General features: G+C 42.6%; 1 protein-coding gene across 7 annotated transcripts in view; it reads right to left on the reverse strand.

Annotated features, from left to right (window-relative positions):
* The window catches only part of LOC138189583 (pleckstrin homology domain-containing family A member kramer), a 179,555-nt gene that overhangs the window by 82,611 nt on the left and 75,533 nt on the right, over positions 1–21,411 (reverse strand). The window contains exon 2 of one of the 7 annotated variants that reach the window (XM_069131615.1): positions 13,246–13,506. The exons of 5 other annotated variants lie outside the window; for them this stretch is intronic. In XM_069131615.1, coding sequence (XP_068987716.1) covers positions 13,246–13,277 — 32 coding nt within the window. In that variant the 5' untranslated portion in view covers positions 13,278–13,506. Of the gene's footprint in view, positions 1–13,245; positions 13,558–21,411 lie in introns of all 7 variants that reach the window. One more of the 7 variants, XM_069131616.1, reaches the window with a different exon arrangement.

Consider the following 21,411-nt stretch of genomic DNA (forward strand, 5'->3'; position numbering starts at 1 on the left):
TTTCAACCCTCTAACCTCTGGTCGCACACGATTCTCGCAGCCGTGGAACTTTCATAATTTTCTCGGTATCGGTTTTCATGCGCGTTTCCCTGGCGAGGCCGTCGAATCACCGCCACGCCGCAAGAATTACGAACAGTCGGGCATAAACAACCGCGATTCACAGGGTGTGGCTTCTCTCCGGCTTCGATATGCCGGACTAGTCGATAAAGCCGACTTTGTTCGCCTTCCTCCACCGTCTCTCCGTCCGTCGCCCGACTCGCGGTTCTTTTACTTCGTCCGTCTTTGCATTCTCTTCGTCTCGTCTTTCCAGACCGAAACATACTCGAGCCACGTAATTGGCGAAATAAGTGGCGAGACAGGATATCGGATAATTTGAAATGAAACCGTACGAGCAAACGAACGACGACAAGGACGAGGTATTGGATGTTCGACTGACGGAGATATAACCTTATTCTTGTCGATACGTGACAGAATCGTAGGGTAAACTCGGTTCCAGTGCGGTAGCCTACAAACGTCACTTGTACCGCGTGTTCTTTCAACAGAAATTTGCCGTTACAAACTCGGCAAGGATTCGAAATTTCTCGTTTATATCGAAATCTCGCAGGACTTTTCATCCTTGAATTTTGTAAGGAGTACCCAAGAGAACAGCGATCTTGTTCTTCGTTTCTGTTTTCGTGTCTATCCCATCCATAGGTAAAGGTAAAATTGTAATCGAAGATCGAATAATCGTGTTTGCCCTGATAGGATTATCAAGGCAAAGTCGACGCGATACATCAGTGCATATTGCTACTGTCAGCGCTAAGTTTCAGAGCTTGGGGAATGCTGGTTGCTTTGTCTTCGTTACTAGATATAGAAACGCCGACTGGCGCTGCGTTATACGTGACACGTGAAATATGACGGTTTCTTACGAGCCACGGTACAAGCGTAGACTGCGCCGCTCCGTGTCATTTAACCTTCCTCGAGGTTGTCTTATCAACCACTGTACGTCAGATACGCGCGAATGTAGCAAAATAATTTTTCATCCTATTTTCTTATCCTGTACGATTAACAGAGCATCGAATCTTCGTGACGTTCGACGATATCGATCTCTTCTAAGCTCTAGATAAAATATAATTTCAATCTCTACGAATCAATGTAATCCGTTGAACAAGCAGAACGAAAATTTAATAACGGGATAATGGAGAAGCAAATTAAATCAATTCGACTGGCTGACAAAACAACAAACTCGGACGATCTTTGAAGCGTTAATGGAGAAACGCCGTTATAATTCAAATCGAATTGGAAAGCGAGTTATCGGATATTTTGTCGAAATCGGTCTGCGTAACGAACGGAATACAGAGCAGTGGGAAACCGAGAACAAATCCTTCTTCGCAAACTTTGCGCGTTAATCCGAGCGAAGTTGAACATCTATCGGGGTTAGTACGTTTTCAGTCGTGGCTTGAAATCGTTGATCAACGCGAAGAGAATCCAGCTATTCGGCGATGATCCTTCGGTCTTGCTTCGAATTTTCAAACTTTCGTTCCACTTGGCTGCTCGAAAATATTCAATTCGTCGAGCTACGATCGAATTACCGATGATGATAATAATCGCTGCTTTAGTTCGCCGTTTCCTCTAATAAGTAGAGCCGATTTGCCCGTGCTGCTTCGCTATTCGATTCGTTAAAATTACGATGAAAATTTGCTGCAGTTCGTTAACACTTAATTCGATGGTCATTTGTACCCAAACCGGTCGAATGCATAAACGTGCTCCGGAATTCTGTAAGTTTGCTCGACAGCTGCGCGTTCGCTATTGGTCAATTTGTTTCTCGTGAATTTAAATAAAACGCCTGGTCTGACCTCGACGTAACGTCGTTATCCTCTCTAAAATCGAAATGATAAAAATCTGTTTAGTAACATGCCTACGTTTTAGCGACGTAGTTTAACGTTCGTTTCGCGCAATTGCAATCATACGTGAAAATATTCGAAATGTTTTCTTTGTTATCTTCGAGTTTACGGTAAATTTACTTGGTCGTCGAATCGTACGTAAAAATGATAAACGGTCCAAACTTGGTTGCGCGTATGCACCTAAAGATGTATCAGAGATTCGCGATGTACAGCTCGCGGTAATTAATTCTTCGTAAGTGTACAACAAACCAGGAAATACGCAGCTCAGACATCAAAATGAAACGAGAGAACTCGTAACAAATTACGTGCTACGATATTCGCATCGCTTGAATATTTCATTAGATATGTTACAGAACATAATGTACATTCTGTTGATGAAAATTGCCGTAATAAAGGCCGTCCGTCCAAACATACAGCTACTTAATCCACATTGTGCGATATATCGAATTAAATATAAAAGTTCACAGTTGAGAATAATTGTTTCTCGACGATCTTTATCTTTTCTTTCGGTCGTCCGATGCTATCTCCTCTAATTTTTCACAAGTCGAAAACTTAGCTTCGATGGAATTTTTTATTTCAATTCGAGCATCGTCGCTTTCATCGATAATATCGTAGAAACAAAGTAATACCATTCTGTACGCATTCTGTTATCGATTTTCCTGATTTTACGAAAGCAAGTGCAACAACGTCGCGTGCCAAATATCGTCGAGTATGGCGCTCCATCGTGTAAACATCCATGAACAACAAATTGCAAATTCCTGTCCATGTTTTTCAGTGCAAATATGCAAACGTGTTTTTTTATCAAATCCAAAAAATACGATATCAAAGCAAAATAGATTTGCTCTCTCTTTTCCTTTCGTTCGAGTCTCTTTCGTTCGCAACCATCTTCTTTGCAACCGGATAAGTTAGATCTTATTTCCTAAAAGCACGAGTCTCTCTCTCTCTCTCTCTCTCTCTCTCTCTCTGTGTCTCTGTCTTTTCAGAAAAATCAAAGCAATTTGTTCAGCGTGCCGTTTCGGAATCGATGCGGGTGGAACTCGGTTCTATTTGGAAACAATGCCGACTCTCCTTTGGGTCGTGCTAGTCGGAAACCTAATCTTTATTCTTGCACACGAATTCCATCGCATCTCTGTTATTTAATATGGTGGTTCTGGCGCAGCTCTACACAATACAATTCTTCGCAGCACGCTTGGCAAAGCTCGATCAACGTTTGATCGATCAACGTTCTGCAACTGGTCGCTAAAATACATGGCAACGTACGTTTTATTTAAGTTTACAGAAGCTTTAGACGTAAAGAAAAAATTTTCATCCGATTTTCGATTTCCAACAATTGCTACGATCCGATTATCGCGTATAAATAAACGACCTGGTGTGTGTATTTTAAATTACACGATTAAGAAACTAAACACTAGATCGCGCGAGTACGATTGGAACCAAGAGCCGTTTATCGCTGCGAAACAACCGTGCCACCATGCTTTATCTCTGAGAAAGTTACCGTATCTCCTAGATTCAGCTACGTGCATCGATTTGTTCTCTCCTGTTCGTTGCTTTACTCGTTTCTCTGTTCCGTAATCTATCCTGCATCTCTTCGCGAGAAGATTCGAGCGGAGATACGACGCGACGCTCCGAATAGCTCAAAAGCAAGCTCTTTCAACTTTTTCTCCTGTGCCTCTCTTTTATCGTTTTTTTTTTTCATCTTTTCCGTTCGCTAAATAGCTGCTATTTACGAATGATGAAACAGAGACGAATAAAGCGAACGGTACACAGCGGAATTATTTTGCTACAAAATACTACTGGCTTATCGATGGTTAAAGGAGACGCGATTTCGTCGATGAATAAATTCAACGCTCTACGAAATTAAAAAAGAAATAAACGTGGTTGAATTTCGATAAAATATCCATATATTCAACGCGAAAGTCTAAGTAGCGTCTACGCGAAAATCATACAAACAATATTGTTACAGAATGTATACGAGGAATATTTTAAAATCGGTTATGCAACCACGAAGAGAGCAATTTCCTTGTAAAAGCATATCTCTGTGAGATACGATAAAATCATATTTCTATAAGAAATGGAAGAATGAAAATCAGGCGCATAAAGGTACATTTGCGGGAAAGTCGATTCATCGTGTACGTCGTGTACGTCATATAAATCGTGTACGATGACATATCTTGCTCTCTTCCTTGTGTGGTTCGATCCGAACAGAACTACAGAGCGATTCGAAACAAAGATTCCTCGTAATTTTTCGCATCGAACTACCTCCTCGAGCCTTCACGTCGCAGACTGTAGTAAGCTCCAAGTGCGGTACCGAGGGAAATGCGATGGCAACGCCAACAGCATCGATCAACGTCCTATCAATTCGATTCTCCTCGTGCTTTTCGCGTATACCCCGACACAACTAGAAAATCGCGACTCTAATCGAGACACGTACATATCGGCGGTGAGGACGTCGAAGGTTCTTTTCGATCGTACCCCGAGCTGCTGTCCCTCAGGTTCTCTCCTCGCGTTTTTCCACGGAGGAGCTTCCCCTTTTTAATGTTGACAGACGTTCATCGACGAGACCGCGGTGCGCCGCGTCGCGTCGCGAGATTTATTCAATTCCGTAGCGTACAAACCCCACGGATTGCTTCCCTTTCGTTCTTTGCTTTTCTTGCGTTTGACCAAACGCTGTGTGTACTCACGACCCCCGATACTCTCGGCAAACACAGGATTCTGTCGGTGAAGTTGATCGTTCCAAATAAATGGAAGAAAACGTTTCGGTAAAAGAAAGATGGAATTGCCAAGAGACAATGGCCCGGCACTTGGACGAAATTGAGCGATAAAGGTGGATATTCCAGAGTTGGAATTGGAAGAAAAATATTTTGCGATTTTGCTCCTAGGTGTCCTTTTAATTTTTTATATAAAACGTTATTGGCGTTGACGACGCCCGAGTATTTTTTACTCGGCAGTCTAGTATTAACGAACAATGTTCGTTCTACGATCTACGTTCATCACTGCTGCTTTGTTACTCCTCTGTCGTTCGCAATGTACGCTTTTAAATATTCATGCACGAAGCATCATTACGCGGCTATCGTTACAAGCATCGTAAAAAACATATACGTGGTCGATTAATTTTCAAAGTCGTTTCTCTCGAAACTGGGATTTGGTACTAAAAAGAAGAGCTGGTCCCGTGAAATCGTCGTTCATAACATAAACGATGAACAAGCGTGAAACATCGTTTTATCGTCGATTTAAAACAAAAGAAAGAAAAGAAAAGAACGACTAAATTCCAGAAGGACAATTTGATTCAAAGAAAAGTTATCTTACGAGAACAGAAAACCTTTTACCACGATCCAACTAAGTCAAACGTAGTTTGAAAATCGCTTCCTAAGATCGACAGAAAGGAAAATCCTCGGTGCAACGTCGACCGTTTCTCCCTTCGTCCATCGTATTTTTCATTTCTGTTCCTACTTTCGTTTGTATTTCTGCAGAATAGCGGCTACATAGATTATAGATGAGCCAGGGACAGGGTATACGTTTCAGCGATAAGTCTATCAGAATTGAAAAGTCTGCCCGTGTTCGTGCCGGCTCCAGGAATTCTCATACACCTCATAACCAACTTCTGGAACCCCGGTTCAAGAAAATACGAGAAAAGAAAGGAGCTTAACGATAAGCTGAAATCAAGCGAAAAGAACGAGGTGGAAGAATTAGGAAGAAGAGTAGAACCAAAGAATATACATAAGTAAAGAGATAAGATGAGGCGATGGAACTGGAAAAAGAGGAAACCGAAGTGGGAGAGAACGAGGAAGAGGGTTAAAGGAACCGGAATGGCGAAATGGAGTCAGGGAAGTAGATAAGGAATAGTGTTTTAAGAATCGGAAAAGGGGTAAACCGGAGTAAAGTAAATAGAAGTAAGGGAAGAAGAGATTAGAGGAGTCGCGAGTTGCCAGCGAACGATATCTCCGCCTGCTGGAAATTCCTTCGCTGGAAAATAAAATATTCAGTGCGAGCGGCTGTCGCTTCTTCCCCGTCGAATCCCTCTTTCTCTCGTCGGAAAAGTTCGCCCGTTCAAAATTTCGAAGCGTGTTTGGGCAATTTTCCAGCTGGGCCGTCGGCTCGAGGTTTCTGAATTTACACCTGGCGGTTTCCGTTCGATCGACGGCGTTTACGAGCCTCGGCTTTGCTGTGAAAAGCCGATCGATTTTTTCAAAGCGACATATCCGTACACGCTGTTCTAAGTTCTAATTAAGCTCTGATTAAGTCGCTTTCGTTCTCCACAAATGCCGCCTGTTCGATTTTTTCGAAACGACCGAACCCTCGATGGATTTTCTCTGGCCAAAGGATAATTCTATTGGGATAATTCTGCGTACGAATAAGAATATGCATGAGAACGTTCGATGCTCCGTATTATCCGATTCTCTTTGGGCAGATTCGTCCGTGAACGAACGTTACGGCGGCATTGCAAATGCTTGCGCCGAGTTGCGATAACGGCGTCTCGATGTTATAGCGTTAATAAGGTACGATTTACGCCACACTGTGTAAAATAAGATGAAACAGAGGATTCTGAATTCCAGGCATCGGTGACAGAAAAGGGACAAAGAGTTGTCAAATAGGAATCTGGAGCAACCCACCGCTCCTCGAGATGTCGCGACAGATTTCCAAAATTATTCTCGGGCCACGCTCTCCGTCTTCCAAGTTTTCCAAGCAAGTTAAACGGCAAGAGCCAATTGCAGGGGCCCGTAAAGCAGAAATTCAACAACGGAGTTTCCGCGTAACCGGTAAATATGTAGAGCGAACGAGCCGCTTTGTTCGCGCTTCGCTTCACCGCCATTCATCCGCGATGGAAAATCTTGGTGGTTCCGTCTCGACAACGTTAACGCAATAATTCAGAGCTCGCGGAACCGTTTCAGCCCGTGGAGACGAGAGTTTACGCTACCGGGCGATCGTGCGCAATTCGCAGCTGCACGCTCGCCCCTGCATTATGCGCGTCTCGGTTTCGTTGCAGCTTCGTCTCGCGAGATTCAAAATTACGTCGCTTTTTGCGCAGAGTTTCTCGTCGAATGAAATTTTTATCGGTCAACGCGTGGTCAAATTCTTTCGCGAACTCCGTCGAGACGACGGTTTCCGCGGATCCGCTTTCGCCAATATTCCTCCATTCCTCCAAAGTCTGACGACGTAAGCAACTCGTTTTTCCAGCCTCTTTCCGATATATGAAGAGCTAAAGATATCGCGAGTAACAAGTTCCTTTCGCTTTTTTTCCTCCGTCAAACCAAGTTATAGCCAGCATAACGAAACTACTAATTGCCAAATCTTATTTCTAACATTCCATTGTATATTACGATATGTACGCTGGAATAATATTAGGATAAGAATCGTAAAAATATTACGCGTGCAATTTTGTATATCTCGCCAGGCTATCGTGACATTCTTGTAAAGATTATTTACGGGATTATCACGGCACAAAGGCTACGAGAACCGACATTCGCTCTCAAGATTCAACGAACGCCAAGATTTAACGACGGGTGACTATTTAATTGGCCTTAACAGCGAAAGGATTAAAAATCTGCATATAACAAGAGTTGTCGAGCTTTACACAGTTCGCCACGAAACAGCGCAAGATTGCTACAGCGACCACTTACGGAGCTTACGAGCCGCCGCCACCACGAAAATTAAATAACCGAGCCAACGTTACGTAACGCCATCGGAGGAGAGATATTTTTTCGAAAGCGTGTTTTCATCAGAGCGAATTGAATTTGCCCGTGGAACAGCGCGGCCGTGGAACGCGCGTGCAGCTAAGGAGCTTGTTATCTTGCCAAACGCGATACGCGAACCCTCGACGACACCCCATCGTTCCCTCAGCCACGTACCGCGTGGCCTCCGCTTAATTACGGCATCTTGCGCGTCGGAGTATGTCAATTTTCTCGAGTTTCCATCTCGCTTGCATACGCTTCCTATGTAATTTAACCCGATATTTGCGTTTTAACCACGTCAAACGCTTATATGTGTTTTCCATTCTGTTAATTCATCGCCATATGGTCGTAAACGTTGCGTCGCTTTGAAATAGAATTTGGTGTTCAAACATTTTTCAACGATGCCTTCCAACCGATTTGATCAATTACAATTCACTCAAGATTGTTCGGTCGATCTCCTGTTCAAGCGTGTTGGACGATTTCGTCGACCGTCGGTTTCATCCGCGCTTTTCTCTCTTTCCTTTTTCCGAAGAATCGCAGGAAGCGAGAATTAAGCAAAGAATTACGTAAATACAAGCACGCGATGATGCACGAATGAACACGCTCACTGTGAAGAGGTTGCGTTCGAATCGATGTTTACACGAAAATGGATTGCGTTCGCCTGATCGGGGAGGTAGGCAGCATCGACGAGATATGTAAATTTCAGAGGGATGCTAATGCGACCGATAGACGTCACGAAGCGCGGGGCGTTACGCGGCGACGAGGGAATCGCGCGGATATAGTATTGCGGTGGAATGGAAAATTCATCGTATAGGTTGACACGCTACCGAGCCCACCGACCGATTGTTTCCCTAGCTTTTTCCACGCCTCGTTCGCTGCGAAAGCGAACACCAACCAAAGCGAACGCGCAATTTGTCACTAGCTCCTGGCTCTCGCGCCAGACAAACGAAACTAATATCGCTCTTTTTTCGTTGGACCTTTTACGATCTTTTGTGCAGAGAATCGTCGTCTCTCTTTGTCACTGGTTGTTACGCGTCCAATAAAAGCCAAGAAATTGTTATTGTTATTCTAGTTTTGAAACTGTTAAACGCAACGAAAGAGATAAAGGAGAGGAGAAGAGGCAAGCGGAATGCACTTTCGAACGGTGGTCGGGTTGATTTCGCTTCTCTGGTTGCCGGATCTGTCGAAGAAATTTCCAGCTAGATTTTAAAGTAAGAAAAATATTTCAATGTCGCCGTGCTATTTGAAATCTGTCGAACTGGTTAACTCTAAAAGACGATTTAAAACGGTGGAACTCGGTTCAAAATTGACGCGTCAGAAGCAAGAAACGAACCAAACTTCTCCTATCCTACCGTTACGTTTCAATGGCAACGCTGTGAAACGAATGCTTTAATAGGATGATCCTACTTAACAGAATCCACGAGATCTTATTTAATAGAAGCGTCTTCCGGCGGCGCTAACCGATTTCCAATACCTCCGATAACCGCAATTAAATCTGCTCTTCGTTGGGTAATTGAACTTCCACCTGAAAACTGTCTAACGTGTTCTTATGCACTTCGCTTCGAAGTATAATTGTATAATTATATCGATGACGCAAACTCGTGTTGCTTTCCTAGATCCATGATTAACGATACGAATATGCGAAACATACGAAAATACGTAGGTCGCTCTGAAAACGCGACTGCTCTACTCTTATCGATACTAATAATCGATAAAATCTCGCGGCAAACACGACAAAGATATTAAATTATATTAACGTGACTCTTAGTAGGCATTCGAAGATATCGGATAATCGATCTTCCATTGAAAAGACGAATCTTTGCACAATATTCTCGGAAGATAACGCGATCTTCGAAGTCTTAGAATTGACCCCGAGTGGAATTTCTTTCTGCGTCATCTGATAATAATAATGTCGTTCCTGGGGTGACACTAGGTACAGAATACCGATGAACAGTATACAAGATAACCTCTTAAGTTTATAGCGTCGTCTCTGCGCTATCTCGTTTGTCATATCGCTGATGTCACGTTACGCGTTAAAGCTGTACTACACCTCCTACCTCTAAACGCCTTAATTCGAATAATTCACGAATAAGTCGATTACAATCAAAGACGAAATTAATCATCTTAATATACGAGAAACGCGGTTAATATACGAGAACGAATTTCTGCGAGACCCCCCTATTGCTGCGATTTACCACAACTTGCCACGTCGACGCTACTACTCTGCCGGCACGGGGTACGATCGTTCCGAATTCTTCTAGACTTTCGATCCTCGCGCAGAAAGATCCAGTTGTCGTCTGTTATTCCATGCAAAATGGAATCCAGCAATTTAACGTCGAGATTGAATACGTATCGACCGACGCGACGCAACGTATTCGCCGCTTCCGTTCCAGAGGACGAGATTCGTGTTAATTAAATCGAATTACCTAACCGATTTAAACTATTCCCGAAAAAAGACGATGACCGAGTGAAATAATTTGATAGACGCGTTTCTGGGGTACTTGGTAAATTCGAGGCATTTCAAATCTACTTCGATCGATATTATTTTTAACAGGAAACTATACGACGAGCAGGCATTTCTAGTAATTTTCGAACTGACGCCGAATAGTCGGGTTAATCGCGCGGAAGTATTTGACCAGAATAGCTAAATTGCAGACAATAACGCATATATATTTCGTATGTATATATTTTAAACTTGTTTCGTGGCGCTTATGCAAATGTTCGGAATTCTCGTTGGCAGGAATCACGGTCACGCTCTCCTTTTCACCAACGATATTAATCGAAACTGAGATTATTTGATATTGGATTAGAAATTTAACGCATTGTTCGTCGATCTAATCGTCGGAATTCAACTTTCAGACCGATAAATTAGAATTCCGCGACGAAGTAAAGGCTCGTGAGAAAGGAACTTGAACCTAAAACCCTCTACCGGCGAATAAGAAAGACAGCGATCACAAACGAAATCTATTCTGCGACATAGGTTCGTTGGTCGATGCTCCATTTTCGTTGTTCATTGTTCGTAGTCGGGGGCGAGCTTCGAAAGAAGAACTTAAATTTCCGACTATATAGTTTACGAAAGCCAATTATTCCGAATTGTTCCGCAGATCCTCGAGATTAATAGGGAACCAGCAGAGGAATTCTTATCTACGAGCTGCAGTCCTATTTTAATTCCGGCCGCTCGACGAAACGCGATCGTCGGTGGCTGAATCCTCGCGCAATTCCCGGCCGCAGTATTTTCGACCTCCGCTGGAATTCTCTCTGCTAAATGCCGTCACTTTAACTCCCGATCACCGCTGGATTTCCTCCGATTCTCCGATCCTCCGAATCAACGAGTCTGTTCCATATCTAATATCAATTACGTACGAATACGTAGGAAAACGTACGAAAACTTTGAAGACCTATATAGGATGCGTTACTTATTTATAATTAACTTCACAATGTTTGAAATATCATCGGCATGCGCGATAAGTTCGAAGCAGAAAACGTTTCGCCTTTGAACGTATACCACTTGGCGTTGAAATTTGAACACGATTTTCAACAGAAAGCACGAGTTACGAGAAATGCTGGCAAATCGAGTGCCTCTTTCGCTCTTGACTTTTCGAGGCATGATTCAAGCAAACGCAGGAAATATTAAATTCCCCCGTAAATGACCAACGGAATTTCGATTGAAATGTTTCGTGAAGCACCCGGATGAAATGCTGCGCGTGTTAGAAATTTATTGGAAAAAATGTGCTCCTCTGGTCGTACGCACGATCCCTCTTTGTCACGTCGAACTTTTCTTCTTCGAAACAACGAATACCAATAGCAACGCGGAGCAGCGACAAGAGAACGGGAATGAAAGAGAGGCAAGAGTGCAGTCTTCGAATCGCCTGCCATTATCGATTGCCTCTGTAAAGAGGAAGGTCGATTCGAAAGGTATCCTCCTGCCGATCAACCGAAAGAAATATCGAAGCGACGAACGTATCGACCCAGCTCGCGTTCCTCTCAGAGACCACGACGATTTTCGACGCAATTACGAACAACGATGCCAGCGATGAAACAGATCGAAGGGAAAATGCAAGTGAAAGCTAGAAAATATAAAACTTTGTTCGTTACAGTTATTATCGCTGTGAAAGCTGATCGATCGTTTGGTTAGTTGCAAAAATAACACGAGATTCGCGTGTCAGTTTTACCATTCGATTCGAATGCGTTTTACGAATCTTTAAAAATAATGCCAGTTGATTATCGACTAGCTGGTATCGTTGACCATCGTCCAAACTCAATATCGTAACACTAAAAAATTGAAGCTATGAAATATCGTGGCACAGCTTTTTTGTACATCTCGGCAGAGTAAATTGATACAGGCCACACGAAGCATAAAATTTTAAATGTCGTAAATTTTTATTTCCAATACTTTTTATTCGATGTAAAATTACGCGCGTTAAACGTATACGCGACCTCTGTAACGAGTTAGTTAAAAAGTGACTACACTTTTAAAAAAAAATTCGAATCGAAATTTACGGTTTTGAACGTTACAAAATCGAATAAAATTTATTGCATGATTTTAAAAAAAGAGGGGGGGGGGGGAATATTGCGATAACTTATTAAAATAACTTATTAAACGGCGATATATTTACTTCGCGAGAATTAAATTTCTTCCTCGATCACTTCTCCTTTCGAACGATGTAATCGCAGTGTCTCGAGGAATTCTCAAAATAAGGTTACTCGACTCGATTTAAAGTCTAAAGGTACACCTCGTTTTGCGTCTGATATTTCGCATCATCTTCGCTTATCTTCCAGCAACTCGGAAACTTTCGTGCAATTTCAATGCTAGAAATATATTTAATATTTTAGAAAAAATTCAATCGGGTAATCGATTCGAGGGGTTCGTTCGCCTACGCCCCATCGACCTTACACAGCAACGAGAGATACGTATAATTTGGCAAAATCATTTAGCATTTGGAAAACATCATTTGGAATAGCTTTTAAACTCGTTATAAATCCGTAGGCCTGACTCGAGACAGACGTTTTGAATGAAATTAGCAAAGTTAGGGGCCGAGATTGCACGGCGCCCGCTCCAGTGATTCTATTATTAACTGTTGCGTGAATTAGTCGCGGCGTTCTATACAATCTCGCGGCATTGTACACATCGTGACTCACCGGGCCACGCGTACTGCCTCCATCGTACATCGTAGCCTGTTCGCTACTTAAAATTATAGTGGTTCAGAACGCTGTAGCTTGGAAAGGAAGAAACCAAGGATTCGTAAAGAGAGGAAAGATATTTATACAGGCGCGAATCACGCATTTGACGAATCGTCGCCGTTTCCGTTTCACAGCCCGGTGTAACTGGTTGCAAATATTTGACCGACTCTCGTCGGCAAACGATCCCCGGTTACAACGGAATTGAAATTGCAGACTCCTGCCGATAGAGGCGGGGATCGTTCGATTTCGGGTCAATATTTCGTTGACAAACAAAGGATCTTGATGAGGGACAAAAACGCGTCTCTTCTCTTCGCCTAACTCGGAAATCTGGCTTTATTTGATCAGGGATGGATCGTAATATGTATTAATAATGGGACGGGAGGACTAATCTTCGTCGCTATTCGCACCGTCGTACCGTAGGTAAAAGTTAATATAAAAATGCAGAAAGGCCGTTAATTACGAAGTTGAAATAGCTTAACTACGACTAATATCAATGGAAAAGAGCATCTTACCAGTCGAAGAAGTTCCACAGGCACGTGAACATGATGGCGATACGTCTGACACATCGAACAAAGCTCGCGGCACACGACGATTCACTCGCGTCGATTATCACCCGACCCCGGATTGTCTTTCGTTACATTTTCGCACCAAACTACGCCTGAATCGCGTATTCGTTCACGAATCTCGCGACTTGTCGCCAAGTTTTCTCATTATGTACGTTATAGACAATCCTCTCGATGAATAGGAACTCTGCCATGGCATTTGCACAAATTCTACGTGTAAAACGAAACTGTTAGATGCCACGCGCCTGATTCTACCTACATCTATTTGAAAGAGATACTTTCTGAGACGAACACCTTCGTTTCGTTAAAGTACCCTCAGTGTCTTGGAGAAATACAAACATTTTCAGTTACGGTTTGTCTCTGTATCGATCAAAATAGGAATAGTGGACCGTTCTCGAGCAGTGACAAGTAACAATCGCAAATGAATCGAATTGATTTTATTTTAGCAAATAATTTTAAACGAAAATTACAAAACCGACGAATGATTCTAATCTCAACTATAAATCCAACTAGTATCGCGACATATCCAACAACGAAAATAAAAATCGAATACATATATTCGCGATTAGTAGTCTCGAAATTGTATGTGTCAAAATCAAGGGCACCGGGGGAACATCTGCTCCTCGCGAAAATGGATTTTCGGTTCGCTTTTCGTACGAAACAGCCTGGAAATTCTTCCGAAGTCGGTACGTTCAGCCCAAGGGATTCGAGCATTGAAATAAATTAAGTAAATATCGAGAAAATTACTTTAAACCGATTCTGTTTCTTCCTTTCTCCGCGACGACGAGGCTTGGCAATTGGTCGGTTAATTTGAAAGAAAGAATCGTAAATTAATCCTCCGCCTTTTCTCACCGCGAAATATGTAATCTCGCTCCAACATAAACAGACGGTAGAAAATTTCATACGCAGTTCCGCGCCTCCAAGGCTTTATTAGCTTTTCACGAGCTCGCGTTACATTCTCGCGACGCAATCTAAAGCTCGTTTTTTCTTCTCCTTCTGCCGCCCCTTCTCCTCGTTTCTTTCAGCACAAAAGAAACTGCCAGCGGTGAATCCTCGACGCGGTACATAGCTCGCTGCTTCTTCGTATATAACGAATTTATATCCACGCAACCTTTCTCCGCCGTGACCTTTTTTCCTCTCGCTGATACATTCTTGCGTGATATATCGTTAAACGAACCTCTTAAGTAGTACGTTCAACGAATTAAATCTCACAGGCAACAGTAAGCGGTACCAAATTCTACTGTTACGAACTTTTTCGTAACATTCGTATGAAACGCAAAACGGTAGCAGACCATTCTCTATATTCTTCGCGTATAAAAATAAAATTGTAGATATCGTTGGAAACGCAAATAAGCGTAATATTCCGAAGGAGCGGTAAAACACGCGATAATAAATTAGAAGAAAAAATCCGATCGGTTTGGAACCGTATAGCCGGTAGAGGGAAAGTCCCGTCGCAGATATGCCATTACAACTATTTCGTCGAGATAAAACGTTTTGCGATACTTCAGCGGAATACGATATGCAAATTCCAGACACGTTCATTTGCAGAACAACGCGCGAACGTACAAAGTGCATACGAAACGCGTGTAACTATAGAATCACGCTGAAACACGCAGCTTTATCCACAAGAAAATCGCGTAATGTATTTAAAAACAGACAAAATAAGATCGAAAAGTGCATCGTTCCATCGCGCGTTTAAAAATAGTCGAACTAAACGCGACGACGGACGAACCAAGTCGCAAATTAGACGGCGACGAATTACGCGAAAGTTCCGAAAGGTGTGCAATTATTCGCACAAAGCGAAACGAGAGAAAGGGCAAGCAGGGAAAAACTGAAATTAAAAAAAAAATAAAAGCTGAAGATGGAAATGGAAAGTGGAAAAAGTAGAATTCGTTACATTTCGCCGTTTGTTTTTCTCTCTTTTTAGGAAACTCTCGAAATGAATTTGAAATATCCGTTTTATGTATTTTATATCACCGATTATTTGCGGCAATCGTGAAAAATAAAATTTTCATCGTGCGAACAAAAACGATTTTAAATCTATTTCTCCGTAGTTCGTTATCCAAATCTAATTTTCCAACTGTGCTTTAGACTTTCCTAATATCGAAACGTTCGGCTCGAAAGAGAAGCAAAACACGACGAATATTTTCATTTACAAACAACGACGTTTCTAAAAGCGAGTACTCGTAGATCGAATTGCCGCTTTCACGAGCAAAAGCGTTTCAGCGAGTAAATAAGGGGAACGAGTGGTCCGTCGATGGTGCCGAGTGTCGTTAATGCCTCGAGTATCAGCGTAATTGGACAATTAAGAACGGGTAAAAGGAAAATCCAATAGAGGAAAGTATAATGCGAATGACAGGAACGGAACGCTCCTGACTTTTTGTCATTTCTCTTTCTCTCTCTACGAATACAACATCGTCGAAATAGTACTAAAGCTCCTATTGCTAGCGTTGTTTCCGCGTCGTGTTGCGTTCTGCAAACAAAAAGGGGAAAACCGACACGATGACCAATTCGATGCGACAGTAGTCGAACATAAAAGAAATCGAAATATAATTCGAGCGTTTGCAAACTGTCTAATTTGCGAAATTTACATTATACGTTCGTATAACAAGCTACACTAACGTGCAAGCACAAGTTCATTTTCCACGTAACCACTGGCATTGTTAGAGTAACGGACGATCAGGCCATTTTCAATACGTGCAAACCAAGAAGAATCTGGTATGGTTATTTTCAAAAATTTGCTCGTAGTCAGAACGCTTTTCTGCGTCCCTCTCGTTTCTCGCATCTTGCGGCAATATGCTCGACGAGCGAATGCATTGGAACAGCTGTTACGCGGGGAAATACGGTTGGTTTTAAAAAGCGGTGCGAACCCGCGGCACAAAAGCGGCACGACGAGGAAACACCGCGAGAACAATGTGCCACGGCGCGGGGTGGCCGGAGAATCGGCAAGGTCAGTGACGTAACGCCAACATCTCGCGCCCCCGGCTACCGCGACCTCTTTTTAATTCACCGACCGCGCTATGCAGCGCGTGCCACGATTAGCCGCCGCCCGTTTGTTCGACGATGTCGACGCCGACGGAGAACCTGGTTGAAAGAAAGGGAGAGACCGAGGTGGCAAGGGTGCTGGGTCGGATGAATAGAAAGGAGGGGATGGGCGAGCGGTGCGATAGGACCGATTCGATATTTGCGGAGCCGGTATAAAGTAGCGACGTAAGAACGACGCTGATTGAACGGCCAGGTCGTTCGAGCCGGCTGACACGGTTCTATTTCCCCTGTTTACAAATTTTACGAAGATCTTTCAAAGCCACTTCCAACAGATAAAAGGTTTCTCTCTCGTAAAAGATCTAGTTCTTCCCACTAGAAGGAAAGTTTTCGATTTTCCGGCCACTTTATCGACGGAATACGTTGTCAAGTTTTCGAGTTACGTATCGTAGAACTCGTCGAGATTTGCAGAGATTCTTGAGAAGAAGAAGCTGCGTAAAGATAAAACATCGAATAAAGAGCAGTGAGAAACAAGGTCAACCATCTTTCAACGAAGGCACGTGCGTGACAAAATAAAACAAGCCTTGCGACGAGTCCGGAAGGGTGTTCCAGTCCTCGAGAAGAAACAAAGGTGTTGCAAGTATCTAAAATCGAAAATACTCTCGAGAAACTTGGAGAACGAGTAACACGGCGGAAACCATCGTGAGACTAAACGGCGGTGGCGAAACAAGTATCTACGACACCGAAAAACCTGGAAGATCGAAGAAATGTCAAGGTTCGGCAAGATCAACCTTCTCGATTTTTCCAATCGGCAAACTCCACGTTAGCTATCGTCAGGCTGTCGCGAGCTACGAAAAAGAGGTGATCGTTCCAGTCGTGCACATTTCGTACATCTTTCACGAATCTTTCGAATTAACCTGGCCTGGTTCCGAGTTGGGAGCTTGAATATTTTATCTGCTTATTTTCGTGACGCGCGACATCCCTGAACTTGTCCGGCCTTCTCGGCTGCCCTTGGCCTTTCTGGTCTGCTGCATTTTGCAAAAACCACTGCCTCCTTTCGCGCTTGCATCACGCAGCGATTCCCAACAAATTTACTTCGATCGTTTCTACCGTAAATTTTTATTTATAAACCTCCCTATGATTCGTCCAGCGCAACGTCCGTTGTCTGCAGTTTCTTTTACCCTTGAATTAGTTTGTCGAAGTTTATTCGAAGCTGGATGCTTCGGAAGTTATGCTTCATATTCAAATTATATTCTTTCCTTATTTGAATATTTCAAGCAAAGTTCTTGATCGTGTTTTACACCGAATGAACGTAACATCATTTCGCCATTTAAAAAATAACACTCTCGGATTCAGCATCGTTTCGATATGCAGAATCGGATGTAAATAAACGTTTACCTACCTAACAACAATACGTCTGGTTCCCGCCATGTTCTACTCCCAATCCCACTACCAGCTCTGTAATCCTTCCACACAGGGGAAAAACTCTCGTTTTGTAAAGATTTTCTAGCCTCGAAATATGCGATACTGCGTAGAACGTTCGTGATGGTATTGTCTGGCTAACGTTCGAATATACCGATCCACACAAGAATATCAAATTTTGTAAACATAATATACAGGGTGGTTGGTAACTGGTGGTACAAGAGAAAGGGGGGTGATTCTACGCAAAAAAAGAAGTCGAAAATATAGAATAAAAATTATTTTTTAATTTTTTTTTTTTTAATTTTTCCATCGAGACAACGATCTACAGTGAGATCCGTTATAACGTACCGCACGCGTACCGAGCGAAAATTCAAAGTCGATTTTCTCGAAAACAAAGCCTCAAACGAAAAATTTTTATTTTATACTTTCGACTTCTTTTTTCGCGTAGAATCACACCCTTTCCGCTTGTACCACCAGTTACCAACTACCCTGTATATACATATACACCGTATAACATATACTGTAATTTTGTACGCTCTGTACAAATGACCTTATCTAGGATAAACGTAAGATATCACGGTTTACACGTTTCCTTTTTGCAATTTTCCAGAAAATCACATTGTTCATCGATCGTGCATCGTGAAAAAGTCCAAAGTTGTAAAAAATGTGAAAACCATTCGTCTGGATTCCATATTAACGAGGGAATCGATCGCTGAAAGGTAGCGGACGAGTCGCATCGGAAAAACGAATGCCGAATAGCGAGGAAAAAAGAGGACTGCTTGTATTTGCGTTTATCCCGTATGGACACGCTTTCTGCATTGCTAACTTCCTTCTGTGCTAGAATCATGCTTTCCAACCCTTTTACCGTGAAATCCATTTCGGATCGTAGGAACAACGCTAGCGCGAAGAAAAAAAATTCGGCTCTTCGGTGCTCGCGAAAGTCTGGCCGCACCGCGTACATTTGCCTTTTAAACGGCAGTTTGCTTTAAACGTTGATCAATTGCCGTGAATTCGACCGATAATCGGCGCAAAAAAGTTATTATTTTCCAGCTAATCCGCTCTCTGTATGCCCATTTCTCCCTAATAAATCGACCAGGTAAACGGTATTTTCTTCTTTCCTTAGCGCTGTACTTTTTGGGTGCAGCGGATGCAAACATGTAGCAAGATAGTCGGTCAATCGCAAGAAGATTTGCGACAAAAGTCGAATTAATTCGCGATGTATCGTAATACGTATTGCGCTTTTCGCACGTACATGCCATTTTACCTTCGACGACATGCGTATAGCAAATGTTCTAGACTCCATGCGCGCTAATCGAGGTAGGTAATTTCTTTCTCCGAAGGAGAGAAATAATTCTTTAAAAAATTCAAGGAATCAACGATAGAGCACCGTGTGAGAGAATTTTTCAGAATGAACGTGATAGGTTATAGGGATTCGTAAGACACGTGCGTCAGAAAAGCTGAATGAAGCCTAGAGAGTACGTAAGTACACGTGTGTGTGGTCGAGTATGAGGGCGAGTCCTCTTAAGCCAGAGCCATGCGTGAAGAATGAAAATTTACAGCGACACTCTAGACTCTAGACCGTAGATTAGACTTTAGAGTGTAGAGTCTGGATAGTGCACTTTGCGAAAGAACATTAGCGAAAGCCACGAGTTTAGAAGACTATGTACATAATAAGACGTGTATAGCTATGGCTCGATAGTGTCTAGACACCTGCTTTTTGTGCGCTGCGCCAAGCTATCGGGAACGCGATGAACAATAACATTATCGTCGATAGTCTTAAAAGCCTAATTTAAATCGTACTAATTGCGAATCGAATTTGCGATTAGTTGCGGCATATCCCAAATTTTCGCATTGCGTATTAAGCGATATTTGATATATAAATAGCACAAATGCGATAGAAATACCGTAACGGTAAACGACAAATTATTTCATCGCAACAACGATTTATTTTAAAATTGCGAAATCTCGTGTCTGGACACACCCAACTCCGCATAGAGGGCAAGCAAGCATATCGCAACGATCCCTCTGACTGGTCGTCCGCACCGAGACACGGCATTTCCCAAATATCAGAGGAGGAAAATGCAGCGACGAGCGAAGCAGCGCAGCGTGCTTATTTACGATAGCAGTGCTTAACCTTCGTCTCCGGTCGTTCACCTTCGCCCATTTTCCCTTCCTTGCTTATCTTTTCGCCGACTAATTCGCGCACAAAGCCTAATCTCCGCGCTGTGCTGCGATGGCACACGTCACTCGAATCACCGAATGCACGAACCACGTCGGCTGATACGGCAAGTCCCTGGATACCCGCGCGTCTATATATGTACTCGCGTATACGCCAGAATTTTGTTATCGTCGTTATATTTTCTGCTAGGGAAACTGCGACTGAACGCGTGAACGTCCGTGTCGTTGGGTCGTTGAAAAAATACGCCGAGTCTTTCACGAGTGAAACTAACGTACGCACCGATGAATACACAGTCATCGGTGGTTCAAACTATAGCGAACTTTTAATTGATATCAGTCCTTGTAAGAGTGGACCAACTCGCGCGGTGATTTTCAGATACTTTCAGGAATTTTGCGAGGTAACATGTTTGATAATCTGTACTACGTTCTATGCTACAAATAATGACGAGGATGAAAAATGTTAAGAAATTTGCAAATCGCAAACAAAACGTATGTACGAAACGAGAATCGCGTAGGAAATGGAAATATCATTAATATACGAATATTAGCATTTGTAAAACACGTACGTACGTGAACGAGCGTGATACGCGTTTTTTTATTAAATTTACGTGGATTTACGGTAAGCTTTACGCAGAGATCGGGAAATGTGCAAAGACTCGGAAGGGAACTTTAAAAACGCATTCTTCACTTGTATCGTTTCGCAAACGAATTAAAAAATTAATAGGAAAACTAAAGAAGGAAGATTTGTCCAACGAACTATAAACTGTCGATGTTGATCGATTCGCTATTACCTGAAATTTGAAACGTCTGAGAAAAGAAGCGGAGCACGAAAATTGCAGAAATCGGAGCGAACGCGGAGTTCAGTGTTCTATTACCGTTTGAAACGGTGTAAAATAGTAACATAAATCGAATTGAGTAACTTCGAACAAGGATATTCAGTTACGTGATTCGTACGATCGATAAAACGAAACTTTTGAGACTTTCCGCAAAACATGTATTAAGTATTAAACATTAAGTATTAAACATGTTGAAAAAACAAAAGTACGATACATTTTAGAAACTTTCTGGAAAAATTCTACAGGAAGATTAAAAAGACGACCGCTGAACATTCTCGAGAATGACAGCTTGCATGCGTTTGTTCGACCTGTTACTGGCTCGAGGAGTTCATTGATTCGACGAGTTTTCTCGTGCTACGGAAGTCGTCTCCGCCTGGGCTTCGCGGATCTTGACCCTTGCACTTTCCTACCTCCATGAAATTAAAGGGAATCAAACGAGCAAGGTTCTTCCTTCTACTCGCGTTGCCACTCGTATAAAGTTCCATTAATTTCGACAGGCTAGTTAAATTCAACGGAAGGAACTGCGAAAGTTAGGCACATTATTCTCGACAAAATTTGAGGCTGCGGTCGAATAGAACGCTTCCAATATGCCAATTGAGAATTAACCCTCGGTAGTATATCTTCCGGATATACGCTCGCTATTCTATTAAACCACGTTACCAGCTGCGATATCGCGGAAATGCTAAAATAGAACTGA

This window comes from Bombus flavifrons, chromosome 2 (genome assembly GCF_040668555.2).
Source record: "Bombus flavifrons isolate JBK064 chromosome 2, iyBomFlav1_principal, whole genome shotgun sequence".
In the NCBI taxonomy this organism is placed as follows: Eukaryota; Metazoa; Arthropoda; class Insecta; order Hymenoptera; family Apidae; genus Bombus; species Bombus flavifrons.